The sequence below is a fragment of the Haemaphysalis longicornis genome, unplaced genomic scaffold (assembly GCF_048455015.1).
Source record: "Haemaphysalis longicornis isolate Haplotype H1 unplaced genomic scaffold, Haemaphysalis longicornis Haplotype H1 scaffold_2, whole genome shotgun sequence".
NCBI lineage: Eukaryota > Metazoa > Arthropoda > Arachnida > Ixodida > Ixodidae > Haemaphysalis > Haemaphysalis longicornis.
In genome coordinates, this window is record NW_027526295.1 from 248097154 (window position 1) to 248113987 (window position 16834).

At 47.6% G+C, this 16834-nt stretch overlaps 1 protein-coding gene across 3 annotated transcripts in view; it reads right to left on the reverse strand.

Moving 5' to 3' along the window:
* The window catches only part of LOC144170346 (uncharacterized), a 29818-nt gene extending 14502 nt beyond the window's left edge, over positions 1 to 15316 (reverse strand). For 2 of the 3 annotated variants that reach the window (XM_077700094.1, XM_077700092.1), the window contains exon 1: positions 15160 to 15316. Coding sequence is in view for 1 of the 3 variants with exons in the window: in XM_077700093.1 (XP_077556219.1) it covers positions 3628 to 3900; positions 5931 to 6121; positions 10372 to 10381 (474 nt within the window). In the remaining 2 variants the exon portion in view is untranslated. Of the gene's footprint in view, positions 1 to 2612; positions 3901 to 5930; positions 6122 to 10371; positions 10465 to 15159 lie in introns of those variants that run through there. The other variant, XM_077700093.1, reaches the window with a different exon arrangement.
* Positions 15317 to 16834: the final 1518 nt, after the last annotated feature.

A 16834-nucleotide genomic window follows, 5' to 3' on the forward strand; every position in this document is an offset into this window, starting at 1 on the left:
ATATAGCGATTGAATCCGCTTACCGCGCGCGCCGAAAATCACGAGGAGGAAGCAGGCGAGGACGAAGCGATCCCAGGGGAGGCCACGGAAGCACCCGACGATGAAGGGGTGCCACAGTTATGGTCGGCGCTTCACAAAGACGCGTCGGGTCTCGACGATTTTCTCCATGCCGACGATGGTGTGGAAACGTCCGAGTGCCTCAGTGACGAGGCGATCGTTGCGAGTGTGCGTGGTGCAGCGGACAGCGGTGAGAGCGACGACGACTACGACGCGGCTGAGCAGCCTAGCCGTTCCGTCATCGCACGAGGCCCAACGAATGATACAGTCCCTACGGGACTTCATTTTCGCGAAGGACCTCCCGCTCAGCTATGTGGAGCAATTAGATGCTCTCGAAAAAGATGTTCGTCAGCTTCGCGTGAAGCGGTCAAAGCTGACTGACTATGGCTTTTCTGCAAACGAGTAGTTGCACTACCTCACTTGCATGCTAATAAAATGTTTTGATCTCTCTTGTGGCTTTTTTTTTCTCGACCCGCTTATAACGATTATCGGTTATAACGATGGAATTTTCTTGGCACTTAGATATTGTTATAAGTGGACTAGACTGTATTCAGCCTGCAAGCGGCGTTGTCGGATTACTTGCTTATGAGTGTGCTGTTTGTTGGTGTCCGCTGAAAGTTGCCCTTCCAGCTGAGGCCAATGCGACAAATCGAAAGCACTTTACACGGCAGCACACAGTATTCGTGTGCGGTAATATGACAAGCTGTATACAACTCTGAGTGAAACCTGGAGCTACCTCCGTAAACAATAAGGATGGGAAATCGCTTAGAATGGCACGTTTTATTAACTTAGGGAACGATAGCGCAGCTGGAAGACGGACAGAAAGGAACACCTATAAACACACAGGAGCGCTGTTCCAGCTGCGCTGTCGTCCATAAGTATGTTCAACCAACAATCCCAAATAGCACTTCAGTGCATTTCAGTTCATGTTTTATCAAAGCGAAGCTTGCTATTCCTCCGTGATGGCGACCGTACTGTCCCCAAAACGTACTGCACGAAGGGCAACTTCACACAATGGTTTCACAAAACGATGATGATTATGAGCGAAGGCACATCAAGCACCCCGAGGGAAAAAAAACGCTTCCCGTGGTCGGCATCGAACCTGGGTACTTCGCGTTATGAAGCCGACGTCTACACGTTTGCGCCATACCTTTGCGCCGACACGGTCGAAGCAGTTTGGACTTCAAGCCAGGCTTTTTTGGTCTCACTGATGGACGGACGAGATTCACGGATTTAAGGACGCAACGACGCAAAGTCAACAGCCACACCACATCGAACGGATCCCTTTACGAGTAGGCTGAGCAATTAAACCATCGTTGTCGTTAGACGAAGAGGCGTTTGGTTTTTGAGGAAGTCTGAATGTTATAGGGGTAACTGGGCGCCGTGTTAGCCTTTTAAAGCAAAGCTTTGCTACTTTTGTCCAGTGGTTCCGCGGAGGATGCGCTAGGTTAACCTTTTGACCGGAGAGTCACCCTCAGCGACACACCCTCAAAGCGCCTCGTGTGATTCGCCGGGCCCGCTGCCGGCGCTGCGCCCAAGGCCCCGTTTTAAAGGGGCCCTAAATAGGCTGCCAAATGTTACGATTTTGCGTGCGCAGTCACTGGAGTACTATCCAAGGAACGTCATCCCGCAAAAATTGTTTAAATGCGTTAAGTATTAGCCGAGTTATCGCTCATTAAAAGGGGCCACCCATAAGGCCTGGGGCTCTCCTCCTCTAGTAGCTCCTCCGAAGCACTGTGGAAGCCGCGACGTCATCGACCCGGCGCAAGACCACCGAGAGAAACAGGGCAATCCATCACCCTCCTTGATGTACGTGCAGTCATTGGCTGCGCCAAGCCCTGCGCGCGGTTTTTTTTTTTAGCACTCGACGCGCATGCTCCGCCCACCAGATTCCGGTTGCACGGTGAGCGCTGTCGCTGTGGTTCGCGTTCGCGGCGCCGCACTGGGCAGTGTCTCGTGCGTCATAGAGGCGCGTCAGAGCCGGAAAGAACTGCGTCAGAGCGCGCAAGTGTGGCGGCAAGGTATGGTTGGTGAGCCAGGGGAGGAAGTGAAATCTTTTTTTCGTGTTTGTGCGGCCCCTGCTTTACGCAGAGGTGTAATAGTTGGTACACGTTGTCGTGAAGGGGTACTCCAGCGATTGCGCGATTGAAATGGCGACATTCGGAAGCCTATTTAGGGCCCCTTTAAGTGGTTCTGCTCACGTAGCGGCGGCGGCCGGGTGGCGGCCGCTCAGCTGATCGGCAGCCAACCAAACCCGCAGCCTCTCACGCATTCGCTGCTGGGTCGTCTCAGGCTGTGACTCATCTTGCGCTGCGTTCGCACTGAAAGAGGAACGCCGCGTTCTCCGAGAATGAAAGCGAGGCCGGGCCTCCTCCTGTGAGCGTTGCACTGAACCGAACGGCTTGGCGTTGCACTGAACCGAACGGCTTGGAGCCGTGGCCGGCACAACAGCTACATCAAAGGTTAACCAAGCGAAACCAAGAGTCAAGCATACTAAGCCAAGCTTTTGCTTTGCATATCCAAGGTTAGGTGAGCTTAGCCGCAACTATTTTTTTTATCTTCTTGTGTATTTTTTCTCTACCGCAATCTTCAATTTTACGTAGAATTATTTGGCATTTCGTATGATATTCCTGGCCGATTTCTTCCGTATGTACTGTATTGAATTCTACTCGTAAGTTTCACTATTAGTATACACCACTTGATGATGTGCACATGCTTGTTTTGGGTTCTTTATTTAGACTAATCTGAGGAACTTGAAGCCAACATGGTTGTTACCACTCGCTCCCTGGGCAAATTGAATTGCACGATTCACTCATTTCTATTTGACATGGAAATTTCTGCGAGTGTTTCTTTTAATGCGACAGCGTACCTTTATTGGGAGTGTGACGCTGATTATCTGCCTGACTCAGAGACTGTTTGGAAAACTAAGTCTTGTAAAGAAAGTAAGCGCGATTTACGAACCAATCAGCGAAATATAAGCGGGTTTCCATCGTTGGCGCCATTGCTGTCGGATGCGCAAACCCGAAAATAGGCCACGCCCTGCTGGAACTAGCGAAAGGGTCAGCAGTGACAAAATTCGGCATCAAAAGTTCTCCGGTGATCTCGCTGTACAATGGTCTTTTCCACGTAACACAAATATGGTCGTATTTCTTAAGGAAGTAGGAAAATATGTACCGTAAGCTCACCCATGCAAGAGCAATGCCAGGCAATTTTATAACTTCTGGTCTCAAATTTTATTAAATGCAGCTACACTAACTAATGCGAACGGTATGTAAAACGGGCCGCCATTACTAGAATGATAGCTTCGCCCGAGAACGTAGATATTGGGAATTCAGGAGTGAGGTAAAATTACCGTTGGATGCTAAGCTGGCCTTCGAACTAGAACAATACAACCACAAAGCTTCGGTTCACAATCATTATAGCTATCGCATTGTTACGAGAATCGTTTTTTGTGTTATTTTGCTTGTATTTCTTTTTCTTCATGTTTTGCTTTCTGCGACGCTGATCGTGCGTATTTACCCGGTAGTTTTAACTTATTAGTGAGACATCTCTGAAACGTGATTGAAGCAATCAAATCAATTGCCCACTGCTGTGTGCAATTGCCGCACCGTCGGCACTCCTCGCATTAGGCATTGGGCGTGGCGGCGTGGGTGGAGGGCACGGCGAAGGGTTCAGGCTCCTCGACAGGGGCAGGTTCCAAAGCACCGTCGCCGTCGGGTCGAGCCGGAAGAGGTCGTCCTGCTGGAGGCACGACGAACACAACACGATCTCGGGAACTTGGTGCGCCGCCCCGCGCAGGGACGCAGGGCAGGCCAACGTGATCGCCGCGCAACGAGGGGGAACCTGCACAGGCGGTGAGATGCACGGCGATTCAGCCACGTTACGCACGTGCAGATATAAAAAAAAAAGCGAAAGCATGCAGGAATGGTAGGGGGCTTGGAGGTGTAATAACAGCGAGAGAGTACACAAATAGGATGTACTGTTGCCTGCAGTACGGTATTATATGAATACGAACTCGAGTATATCCAGAAGCGTGCCTGCAAGTGTAACGGCCGTGTCAGGAAGACAAAAAGAGAGCAATGTTTCCAAAGACGAGACAAGGTTTCAGTCCAGGCATCAGTGTCGGGCTGCGGGTGGCTGGAAGCCTTCGACAAAGCATGCACAGAACATGGGATGAGGGGCCCTATCAATAAACACAAGGGAAAGCCACGTTAGGGAAGGCATAGGGGAGTTAGTTCCTTGATTTTATGTAAAAAATATGAATATTGAAATGCTGTCGCGGAAAGAAAGTGAACAAAAAGTTAAAGCAGTTCCACTCAACGCGAAAGCTGTCTAGGGCGGAGCAGTGATTAGCCACTGGGGCTCTGGCACCGATCTCCGCTCTGTGCTACCACCCTCACGCTCCTCTCCTTTTTTCCCTTTATTGCCTGGATTCGTCAATACACAACACATTGCAGATCAACAGCGGTAATCATCATACAACAACAACGTGGTGAAGCAGCCCGACTAAGGGCTAGTGTTTCATTAAATTCCTTCAATGACGTAAGCTGCTCTATTTTTGGCAGCCACACAGGCGAAAACTCTTGAGAATTAATAACTTCCACAAAACGACCTACACTTTCTCTAAAATACTGCTTTGCCGAACGGGCATCGACGTCGCTGTACAGCCTTGCTGTGCGTGAGCGCCATATGCTGTGGAGGCCCAGCGCCATGACTAAGTCATACGGCATTCTATCCTCTTGGTCTACGGAGAGATACCTTATGTCATGAGGGTGTAGAGGGAAGTCTTTGCAAAGTGTCCTCTGTAAAACATCCCAAAAATATACGCCCTCCCAACAACGAAGAAAAAAACAGGGTCTATCGTCTCCGGGGATTTGCAGCTAAGGCACCCCGTCGCCTAAGATGCATGTCGAGTCAGGTTTGAGGGAATCTGGCCTGGGTGGAAGCCTCACGGCCTCCTTGTCAAGAAGCTGGAAAGGGTTGTCGTCACCTATAGCTGAGTGAAAGGACGGCACTTAATGGCCGCCTCAACTACGTGAAGCGCGATTACAAGCTATTTGCAATTTAATCTGCTGCGATCTTAGCGCATCCTTCACTGCGAGGATGATCTGCTCCTAGACGCGGCCGCGCCACACTGGGAGTTCAGTGAAGGATGCCGATGTTGTGCGTAACCCTATATAGAGGCTCCATAGCGTCGGCAGAGGGAACGTCTGGACACTTTTACGATCTAACAATACTCAAAGTTCACCTTGTGTGCTCAAATGCTCAGTTCCTCGCGAATGGCGTTAGGCCATTCTGATTTTGTATACCATATTTGCTTCTCATTTTTATTGACATAAACCAGCAAACAGGCTTTGGTGTGAGCTCATTTAAACAAATGGGTATAAAAGGCCAATCAAGCGTCTGGAGACGGAAGGACTGACATTCGCAAGTTGCAAAAGTTTCAATACAAGTCATCGAAAATAACATACATCGTCGGTAATGCAATCAGCCGCTCGTAAGCTTACTCTCCTCAAGGCGAAGGGCTTTCTTCACTTCATTCGTAGTTTTCATACGAATTTAGCCATTGGAGACCCAGCAAGGAACTAATAAATCATTCGAGCAATCAGGCAAGCCCAATCAAGCCAGAAGTAAACAATAACATAAGAAAAGTGTAGCCGTTATAAGTCTTGAGTTTAAATTAGTGTTTTTCTTTCTGCAATTGCTGCTTCACCAGGCTGCGTTTCACGCGCTTGCCAAATTCTGAAATGGGTGCGGGTCGTCCCAAGGATCACAGACGGACGTGCACCTAAAAAAATGCATGGGCAGTTTTTCTCTGGTAGCCGTATAAATATCCGCGCAATTAGTGGTGACTGTAAGAGGTCCATAGTAACCTGTGTGCGCCCCGGTCCAAGCGCGTGTCGCCTGGAGCAGGCGTAGAGGACCAAAGCCAGAAGCAGTGCCGCGATCACCACGGAGGACCCTAGCAGCCAGAAGGGCAGGTAGTTGATGTCCACGGCATAGAAACCCGGCAACGATGTCTGCTCGATGATTTTCTTCTGCTGCTGTATGGCTCCTGCGGTTGCTGCCCGCCCGGGATCTGGCTTTAGCTTGGCGTTGTCCACTGGGCATGCTCTGTTACACGTCAGCTCGTTTCTAAATCATCGTCAGTGCATGCCCCCAGGAACCAAACAATTCCCATTTGGCCCTAACGGTCAAATTAAGCTCTCGCCTTCTATGAAAAGAGCAGTGCACACTAAACTTTTGACACCCTTTTAGCCAAAAAGGGTGTAGCATAAGTGGAAAAACGGTGTTGGGAGGCCTTTACACCCTTTTTTTTTGAATCGCAACACCCTTTTCCTAGCTCTACACTCTTTTTGTGTGAAAAAAGGGTGTTGATCAACTTCAACACCCTTGATTTTTCTTAGGGTGTTGAAAGGGTGTGAAAAAGGTGTTCAGCTGTTCATTGAATAAGGCCATGCTTGGATGAATAATAGCACTGTAAAAAACAAGACACCCCCTCATATACTCCTCTACCCGCAAGAAATTTTCCAACGCAAAAAAAATAATTGCTCCTATGAAATGATCGCTCTTTTCCATATGCGGTGCACCTCGTGCCCCATGTTTAGCTTTGGCACGTGAAACACCAATTTGAACCTTCAAAATCAAAAAGACTATAGTCGTGTGGCGAAAAGGGTGTTTACTGACTGCAACACGCTTGGCTTTCTGTAGGGTGTTGAAACGGTGTGAAATATGTGTTCAGTTGCAAAAAAAGAACATCGGAGCTGGGGGTCGACCTAGTTTCTTCTGGTCTTGCTAAGTTTTGTTATGTTTGCGAAGCTTTGCAATGTTCTTGCTAAGCTAGGATGACCGCTGAGGGGTGAGGCCAAGTTTAACGGGATTTTACAAGGCTGTTCCAGTGTTCCCCCCGACTGCCGGGGGATTCAAGGGGGAAACAAGCTGGGTCGGCCCCCAGCTGTGCAGTTTTTCCAGCCTTGCAACACTATTGCAAGCTGGGCCAATTTTTGTGCCTTTTAGAATCCAAAAAAAGATTAGTACCTTTGAAATGGTATAGTAAGAGGTGCGCATACGCATACGCCCCTTGTGCTCACATTCTAACAAGCTCGAAAGCCGACTTTACTGCTATCATACCTTATCTGCGGTGGTGCACCCTTTACAGGTGCCGCAGTTCTTTTTCTTTGTATTTATTTGCTAACGCCACCGAAACTAGCTCAAGCTTAAACAGCTTTACTGGTAATAAATTATGCCAATTCATATTGCTTTAAACATCGTGAGGTACAAAACATCCCCGCCTGAAGAAAATATTCAGTCCACCCGTGTAAACAGGTACAAAAGTTGGAGGTCCCTTCACCTTTTAAATGCAGAGCATTTCTTTTGTACCTGTTTACACGGGTGGACTGAATATTTTCTTCACTGAATATTTTAGCAGCCGTGTAAACAGGTACAAAAGTTCGAGGTCCCTTCACCTTTTAAATGCAGAGCATTTCTTTAACTCACATGTAGCGTCCGCCGTCCGTCCGCAACAGCTCAGCGCGCAGGTGCGCCCTCTCCCCCACTCCTCCTCTCCCGCATCACGCTACCCTCCTCGCTCTCAACAACAGGTCCGCACCCCTCCCCCTACACTATATAAAAAAAATAATAGTTATCGGCGCCTGGTTTCGAACCCACGACCCTATGGGCGGAACGCGGGGTACATGGTGCTCTTCCCACTGCGCCACAAAAGCGACTTTTTTTTTCTTTACTGCATGGAAAACTGCCCTTAATACAGCCTACAAAAGTTAGGAGTCATCCAAGAAGATGCACATCACTGCAGCTAAAATAAGCCGTCCGTTAAAACTCTGGCAAGCAGACGCACGCGTCCAACAGATGCAGCCATTCTGGTGGGTCACTTTGCGCCGCATAAATGCTCCGCACCAACGCAGTTTGCTCCCGAAAAATGGACTTCGTTGGGCGAGGGGGTTCCGCGTGCCTGTCCGTCATGCGGCACTTCCACAAGCTATACAATCCGATCACAACAAACATATCATAGGGCACTCCAGTAACATCTAAAAAGCAAGAACCGAATTGTATAAGGGGTAATGTCCACGTCCTTTTTAAGAGTTCGTTGCAACACATCCCAGAAAAACACCGCATCCCGGCACAAAACAAAACAATGATCAATGGTTTCAGGTTGATTGCATAAACGGCAATTGTCAGACCAAGGAATAGACATTCCTTTCTCGCGCAACCATGTTTTCACTGGGAGTGTTGATGTATGCAGCTTAAAGAAAAACGTTTTTGCATTTGGAGGAAGACACATACGTGTGACCCGCTTCAAAACACTGTCCTTATGGTGGCCAATGTAAGGCCACCATACCTCGCGCCACATACCTCGCGCCACAAAAGCGACACAGAATCAAAGGGTATGAACGCGCCTTATATCCTTGACACATTCAAACTACGTCAAGAAGCTGCTGATACACGGCAGCAGTTGCATCGATCTCGATTTGATTGTAGGGTTTAACGCGCCGACGCAACGCAGGCGATGAGGCGCGCCGTAGTGGAGGGCTCCGGATTAATTTTGACCACCTGGGGATCTTTATCGTGCGCCGAAATCTCGTACACACGGGCGTTTTTGCTTTTCGCCTCCATCAGAAAAGCGACCGCCGCGGCCGGGAATCGAACCCGCGACCTCGTGCTCAGCAGCGCAACGCCTTAGCCACTGAGCCACCGCGGCGGGTTGCATCGATCTCGTCTTCACCAGTTGCTGCAACGCACGACCACTGCTTACAGACCTCTTAACAGTACACTTTAGCGACCACGAAGCCGTCGTTCTTAGCGTCCAATACAACAACAGCAACAAATAAATAAATAACGACTTACAACAACCTACTCCTTGCCTTCACCTCTTGCGTCACAAAAAAAAAAGAAAAACCCATCTCTCCACGAGGGGGGACTCGAGTCGCAAAATCACAAAAGTAATAATTAATATATGAAAGAAATAATAATAATTAATAGTAATAAGCAATAATAGTTAACACATTCACTACCACCCCACCACCACTCCCAAACACTAACGTTAAAGCAATACACCCACCCCCTACGCGACGCATTTACTCGAGCCCCCCCCCCCTCGTGGGGAGATGGGCCCAATTTTTTCTTAGTTGGTGGTCTTTTTTTACACCCTTTCGCTTACACCCTTTTTCTTAGTTTCAAACACCTTAATTTGCAACTTTACACCCTTCTGAAAAAAAGGGGTGTTGAAATAATGAACACCCTCTTTGAAGGGTTTTGACGTGGTGGGAAGGGTTTGTTCGGCGTTTAATAAAATTCTATAACTTACGGAACACAAAAACTACCTCGTGACTAAACATTTTTTTGCAAATCCGCGTATTAATTTGTATGTTCTCATAGTAAAATGCATAGTTCCAAAATTAGCACTAAAATATGTTTTTTGCGACAAGCCCATCGACTCGATCGGGGGCTTTCTTTTGCTGTATATAAAAGCAAAAAGAGCACATGCATTACTAAGTGAGTATGCATTCATTGTAGCGCTTGCATCCCGTTGGTTTTCTTGCTCAATTCATTTGTGTTCCAGTGTAACTTGTGCGTATTGACGACTGTTTGTGTTGAATGCTGCGCGCTCCAGCGATTCGCATTGCCTTGTGTGGCCGCTTCCCTGGCAGCAACCTTCAGCAACCTTACCCTTATTTTAGGGTGTTCAGCAACCTTACACCCTTTATTTAGGGTGTTTATACGCACACCCTTTTTTCATTCGTACAAACCTTTTTTCGCCAAAACACCTTTTAAAGGGGTTCGCCAAGATTCTTACACCCTTTTCGGCCAAAAAGGGTGTAAGAAAGTTTAGTGATGATTCCCAACGTCACTGCGATCGTTGTGGTGCGTCCTTGTCCATCTCTTCTCCTTCCGGAAACTAACGTTGATACCGCCCGCGCCCAATACCCACCCGAAATCAGGGTCTCCAATCGATTCCGGAGGGACGCGACCAAGCGCCTGTTGACCTGGTGGCAAACGACAGCGGGTAGGACCCCTCATTTGCAAGAGGACGAGTTTGTGCGGAAAAACCTGGTACTTTTGACATACCCCTTTTTAAGAAAGCATAAAGCAAACTCCGAAGCCCGAATATATGAATCCTACCAGATGCGTTGAGAGAAATAGATTCGCAGATATCTCCCTTTTGCTCCTGCAAGTGCACGAGCGGGGCCTGCAGTATTTAGAAATAAAAATAAATAACAAAGGCGGTATTGTTACTTCTTAACACCACGTGTGACACCACTTGTGACATGTAACCACGATCTATTATTCGAGACTTACCAATCGCCATGCTAGAAGCTTGAGTCTAAACACAAAGAGGCAGCGGCACTGTGTTGGCTCCTCGGTGTTATTCCGGGTTGCTGAATCTGCAGCCTGTGTGGTAAGGAAGTATTTTTAGAAGGTGGCGCTTTCTCGACCGCTTATCAGGGAGCAAACAATATATGCTCTGTCTGCGAGAAGTAAGGCCCGATAAGTTGCTTGGCAAATGAAAAGATGTATGTACTGCTAAAAACTAAGCCATCAGATTCGAATGTGTTAGAAGTTTGCTAAAGTTGCTGAAGCTAAATTTAAGCAGCGGTAGGCCGCGGAAAAATGAGAAAAGAACTAAATTCGTCCCGATGTTGAATAGAAAGTTTTGCTATTAGTTCGGTTAGCAGAAAAAGAAGTTTTGCAGAAGAATTTTGAACTGTATCGCCCTCTCCTGCATGGACCATACTTGGTCCACAGTATGTGATAAATAAATAAATAAATAGATGAATAAATAAAAGCATAACAAAACTGCAACTTCACACTGTCCCGCTCGCGTACCCACAGAACTACGCACATTCATGTTTCAGGGTCCCTTTTAGAAACCCTACGTATACTGCCGAGCCGTAGTATCGTACGTGCGGGAAGTTCGCTTCTTTGCCTCCACCGAAAAAAAAAACGGGCCAGCTCCAGTAACATAAACCTGAGGAGGGCACGCATGAAGTGTATAAGTGTATTCAAAGATTGTAAGTCTCTCTCTCTCTCTCTCTCTCTCTCTCTCTCTCTCTCTCTCTCTCTCTCTCTCTCTCTCTCTCTCTCTCTCTCTCTCTCTCTCTCTCTCTCTCTCTCTCTCTCTCGTACATACACCGGGCCATTACCCGAGACGGAATGTTCTCCGCTGACACCAAAACGGACCCACTTCTCCGGTACTCAGACGTCGTGGGACATTATAGGCTCGGCAGAAGAGTATTCCCACCACCTCATCCTCAATTAAGCAGAGAAAAAGCCACCACTCTTCGGCGATTGCAGACAAATTCTTATACCCACAGCACCCTCCGCCATTCCATCTACCCGACTCAGTATCCCTCCCTTTGCAATTTCTGTCCAACGCCGGGCACCCTGTACCACCAGGTATGGGAGTGCCAAAAAACTCCAGACCTACCCCCAATCCCTTTCCCAACTTTTGAGCAGTGGATGGCTTGTCTGGTCGATCCGGACCTTGGACACCAGCAAGAACTGGTCATGAGGGCCTGGACGGCAAGTCGCAGCCTGGGTATCCCGGAATAAGGATGCCCTTCACCGGGCGAATGCCCTGCCATCAGCACTTATGCTCAATAAATGTTTATTCTCCTCCTCCACTACCCATGAAATATGAGGACTTTGAGGGAATTGCCAGTGCGCGCTACAATTGAGTAACTTTTCGATAATTACATTATATCATTCGTTACACCTCCGGGAACGTCGTATAACATTAATAATTAATTTTGATAAATTCATTAATTCAAATAAATAATCGCACCACCGAGTAAGTATATTGATTTTCCCTAATGTTTTCTAGCGAAGCCAGCAAGAATGCGATGCAATTGCGCTTTATTTCCATCTCAAACTCGAGTCTAATGTCTAGCACGGAATATCAGAAACTTCGTTTCCCCTCAATAAAAGTGGGTGGTAATCGCAGAAACACAGCAATCCGATGGGCAAATCATAAAAAAAGACACTGCTATTCATACCGCCCCTCCCAACGATCATTCCTCCTGTATCTTTTACGAAGAGGGGTCACAACCACTTCCCTCAAGGGGATAATGCAGCATCAGCTGCTCTTCCCTCCGTGAGGGGCAGGTTGATGTAACGATTATGATGATTATGAAGAGAAGGACGAGGAAGTGGAGGATTACCTGATTTATTTTCGCGCCTACCCAAACGATGACAACAACAACGTCGGTGTTGCGAAAACCTCTCACGAAAGTACTACTAACAGATTCGCTGTAAGAAATCCTGTTTTAAGTTCACACCCCGTAACGTGTATCTATGAGGCTTATGGCTCCCACATATTTTTCAATCGGGCACACGGACGTTCTGTGGCCGGCAAGCGCTCAAACAAGCTTGCATTGATGGCCTGGCGAGTAGAGAAGGTGAGATGGAGAGATATTTGAAAATCTCTCAGTAAAATATGAGTAAAGTACTGGAAGAACTAATTCCGTCCATTAATAATAACTCAAAAACAAAAGGTGTTAGTTCCTTTGCTCATTACAAGAAAAACGGGAAAACAGTTACTTAATATAGCACGTGTTCCTGAGCCAACTTCCTTAAAGGGACACTGAAGTGAATTTGTCAAGCTCCCGTTTTTGCTTGCACTGCGTAGACTGGCTCAAATTAGCACACTTTTCATCGTTTATCCGGTTGACAAATCGGTAATTATTTTACAAAGCGCGAAAGAAGAAAAACTACCATGCGCGGTTTGCGGCGGCCGCACCAACTAGGGCTGTGACGTTGGGAGGAGGGGCGCCGTGATTGGATGATGCCCAAGGTTAGCAATCACACAAGTTTCGGTTTCGGTTTCGGTTCTGTAAAACATAACCAATGGCGTTGTTGGAAGGGCATTCTCAATATCTTAGTAATCATCGTACCGCGCTTCTGCCATGTTGTCGGCTGTAAAATGCACAAGATAAGCCTACCAGGACGGCTTGTAGTCGTAGCATTCACTAGCCGAGACCTACGCAGTGCATGAACGCCCTCCGGGTACCCGAAGACGCCCAAATGTCATGCGCTTTTCCCCCATATTTGGAGCTTGCCTCCCTCATGCCTGTATCGTAAAAAGCGTGTTAGCACCAGGCCAAGGGTCTGTTCATTCTGGCCTGTGCCCACTGCCTGCAAGCAGTCGGCGCTTATGGCAACAGCACGCCAACGAGAACTCGCTAGCGCGCCAGTGCCAGCCTGCGCGCGTTTTGTGAACTAGTTCGTGTAGCCATGAACGTTGCGGCCCAAAAAAAGGTGAACTCGATATAGAAAACATCGGCGGAAAACAAAAAAGTTAACTTACAAAAAAAAAGCACGTACCCGCGGGGATTCGAACTCGTGCCCTGCAAAACATTTGCGGTGAAATACCCAGCGCCCCAGTCCACTGAGCCACGGAGCGGGACGCGAAGACCTTGCTAATATTGGGTACATATTGTACAACCGGTTGACACTTTTATTTAGTTTTGGCATTTCAAGCAGCTTAGGTGACTATTTGTTGTACTGCGATCGTGCAGTAAGCGTCGCCCGAGTTTCCACAGTAGCTCACGTCTAGCAATTGCATTTCGTAGACGGAAAAGCGTTCGCAGATGCGTAGTCGTGCTGCTGACCGCTGTGCTTGTTCGCCCAGCGCAAAAAAGTGCTTCCCGCGCCCTAGTTTTACGCTGTACGGTAAAAATATCAGTTGATTTTATTTCCTTAGTACCTATATTGACTTCGCTGACTCTTCTCCCGCCTTCAAGAGGCCTTATATTTTCCTACTGGCGTACCAGTCAGCGAAGCGTCGAGCGCTTGTGTGAAGCGACCTTGACTTGGAGCTAGATACAGTGTACAACAAACCAAGTAAAGAAAGGCACATTCTTCCATTCACAAACGTGTCCTGGCTTCGTTTCAACTAAGCGAACGAATTGCGACCAAGCAATTTTTTTTAACCTCCTTGATTGCGACGACCCGCCGGCGGCCGGCGGACGAAACGCTGGGCCGACTGACTCTGTCGGCCGGGGAGCCGTGCAGTAGCGCAGCCGTGGCGCAGCCAATTGCCAGCTCATCCCCTCCTGACGTCACACGAAAACGCCACAGAAAATGGGCGAGCGTAAAGAGAGGAGGACAGCATTTTCGAATTAGTTTTTCTACTAAATAAAATCGCGTAAACGCCCCTAGAGTGGTCGAAACATGGCCTGGGGACTCCGGACTACAATTTCCGCTAGTAATCCCGCAATGTTTACATATCACTTCAGTGTCCCTTTAAGAGACCCTGCAACACTTTCTATAAACGCTGTCACTTTTTCTTTCGCGTCTGGCAGCACTGCAAAAGCTATAGTTATCGCCAGCACGGAGCGGCACTGCGTGATTTGCTTGTCGCACCAGATATTACGCATTTAAGATGTCTCAAGTTACAAACCCCCCACCTTCTACTTCCCCTTCCCCCAGTTGACTTAGAGTCTTCCTGCCACAATAAAGGCTACCTCCTCCTCCTCCATTTCTGCTTTGTTTTTGTGTCTTTTTTTTTTAAGTTGCTATCGAAAAGCGTTCATTGCGGCAACTGAAGGAAAACCGGCCAACAGCCGCTACATGCTTAGTGAAGTAATTCGAGCCGTCGAAGAACGTCAAGACCGGGAAAGAGAGAAAAATCTTTTGAGCGAGTTTACAAGTTATCTGATGGGCATAGAGCGGTAATTTTTGGCTGAGGCACTTCGCAGCTCTCTGACCTAAGTACTGAGTGTGTTGGGTGACTACATTCTGCAAGTATTTATGATTTAAAAAAAAAAGTTAAAAAAACTGTTGCAGGGTTCCGTTAAAATAAAGTGATTTATTTCTCTTCTCCTCCTCCTCCTCCTCCTCCTCCTCCTCCTTCTTCAATTCACCCTATCCGCTGCTTACATGCGTGAAAGAGCTAATCGAAATGGCGTTATTTCGTTATCGTTTGCCTGGAGGCACAAAACATGGTGCGATTTGCACTGAGGTATATTTACGGTAATTATTTCACTACGAGTGATAAATAGTCATTCCATACCTCATAAAAACATAAAAACTGCTCTGCTGTGCTGTTATAATTGTTCCAGGCAAAAAATAGATGCAAACACTAACCTTAGAAAAGAGGCTTGCGTGTTCTGGCATCGGCAAGCCACGAGACGACCGGCCTGCTGAAGAAGTCAAGTCAGTCGTGTCGGGAGCGCGTCGGCCTGACCGTTTCCAACAGCTGTTGTTTTGAACTTTCAGCGCGCTTTCGGGCGACCGCAGAGATTCGAAGTTCCGCCTCTATAGCGTTCGCCTCCAACAAAACCGAAATGTGTATGTACATGTCCATCCGATGTCATGTTACTCTATATCAATAAGGTGAACTCTGCAAGCTCTGTCCTTTTTGCTTTATTCAAGGCCGCAACTGTGGTAAGCAACTCGGGACCTGACGAATACGCTTGCATTTGCTTCTTTTATGTTTCCTTATACATTGCTGTCCCAACGGCAGCTAAACGACATTGATATGGAACTATATACGAAGGGGGTAGGTACTTCCATACATCAATGCCTTGCCCGGGCAGAATTCACTGGAGAACTTCAGTTTGAATTCGACATTACCGATTGCCCGGCTGCGTGGTCAGATAATAAAAAAAGCATAATGCTTCAAATTTTATGGGCTTACGTGCCGAAGCTACACCAGGGCTTACAAGGCGCGCTATAGTAGACGGCTCTGGATTAATTTTGACCCCCGAGGGTAATTCAACTGCGCCGATATCTCGACACGCAGAGTTCTTGCTAGAAAAGCATGATGTTGACCAAAGTGTAATCGCAAAAACAAACAAGCTTTCCAGACACTGCTGTATGTTTAAGTGTTATTTTGCAAGTACTCTATTGCAAACGGTTATATTGCGACGAGTATTACCAAAATACAGATTTAAAACTGATTTGTGAATAATTCATTATGGGAACATTTAATCCACGAAATAACTAGGTATTGATGAATTAAAATGATCGGTGACCGCATTGTTGAATTGGTGAGAACGGTATATTGCCAAATTTGCGGTTACGCGCCGCGGCGGATCAGTGGATAAGGCGTTGTGCAGCTGAGCACGAGGACGCGGGTTCTATTCCCGGCCGCGGCGGCCGCTTTTCTGGTGAAGGCGAAAAGCAAAAACGGCCGTACGAGATTTCGGCGCACGTTAAAGATCCCCAGGTGGTCAAAATTAGTCCGGCGCGCTTCATCGCCTGCGTTGCGTCGGCGCGTTAAACCCTACAATCAATCAATCGCTAGAATTAAAGTACTGAGTGGCTAGTGTGCACCTGTTCTACTCACGTGCCGTCAAGTTCACGCGTTACGCGGCACGCACAGTTATATAAACTTTACGTTTCGAATTCAGTTTTGTGAAGCGCGCACTATGCCCCTCTAAGCTCCCGATTCCTTGACAATCAAGTGGGTATATGCTACGAAAAAAGAAGCGACAACTTTTGCTTCACCGGCCGCTGCCATGCGTGGAAAGCGGTAATGAACCCGGCTCCGGTTCTACATCGCTGGAATATCCGCACAGAATGCAGACGTGATTACGGAACTCAGCTCGGTACAACTTAAGCCTCTACTTACGATAGACTTTACAAAGTCTCTGACCACGTGCATCATGACCCCATGTTCGAGGAGCTCTCCAGAACAAAGTGGGGAGTGAATCTTTACAACTACGTCCCCGAGTTTCTCAGCACTAGATTATTAACAATAAGCAGAGGAAAATACAAGTCGAAGCTGATTACCCACTTACCACAATGAATACCACAG